This window comes from Gavialis gangeticus, unplaced genomic scaffold, assembly GCF_001723915.1.
Source record: "Gavialis gangeticus isolate Ggan-Ray unplaced genomic scaffold, GavGan_comp1, whole genome shotgun sequence".
Taxonomy (NCBI): Eukaryota; Metazoa; Chordata; order Crocodylia; family Gavialidae; genus Gavialis; species Gavialis gangeticus.
This window is the reverse complement of record NW_017729022.1, coordinates 110,021,710-110,022,187: the sequence shown is the minus strand read 5'-3', so window position 1 is coordinate 110,022,187 and position 478 is coordinate 110,021,710. Positions and strand designations below refer to the sequence as shown.

The 478-nt window shown below is 51.0% G+C and overlaps 1 protein-coding gene across 1 annotated transcript in view; it reads right to left on the bottom strand.

The window, feature by feature from the left end:
* Positions 1-478, bottom strand: part of CDKN1B (cyclin dependent kinase inhibitor 1B) — a 25,432-nt gene that overhangs the window by 7,882 nt on the left and 17,072 nt on the right. Inside the window, exon 2 of the mRNA XM_019515850.1 lies at positions 230-429. Coding sequence (XP_019371395.1) covers positions 239-429 — 191 coding nt within the window. The 3' untranslated portion in view covers positions 230-238. The remainder of the gene's footprint in view (positions 1-229; positions 430-478) is intronic.

Sequence of the window (478 nt, the reverse complement as noted above, 5' to 3'; positions counted from 1 at the left end):
AACATATTTCAGTAAGTGCATTCCAGGCACAATTTCCCTTTGACGTCCCTTCTTTCTCATGAATTGTGAACTTCTGCAAAAGGCAAACCCCAATTACTCACACACACACACACAGAAATAGCAGCAAGTATAGTGAGGGCTGGGGCAGGAGTGACTCCACACTTCCCTGCTCCCAGCCTGTTCCGATCCGCTATTTCTTTGGGACACCAACATCCTAGTGGGAACCCACCTACACAGTTTACGTTTGATGTCGTCTTGGGCTGGATTTCTTGGGCGTTTGCTCCACTGTGCTGGCACTGTGGGAGTCTTCTGAGACCTCTTCTTCTGTTGTGTTGGCTCTTTTATTTTGAGGAGAGGAATCTAGGGGAGGGGGCAAAAAAGGGGGGGAAAACCTGGTATTAAAATACATTTCCTGCCAGATGTGCACTCACAGCACCCAGGGCACAGAGGAAAGACGCCCCCCCCCCCCCCCCCCCCC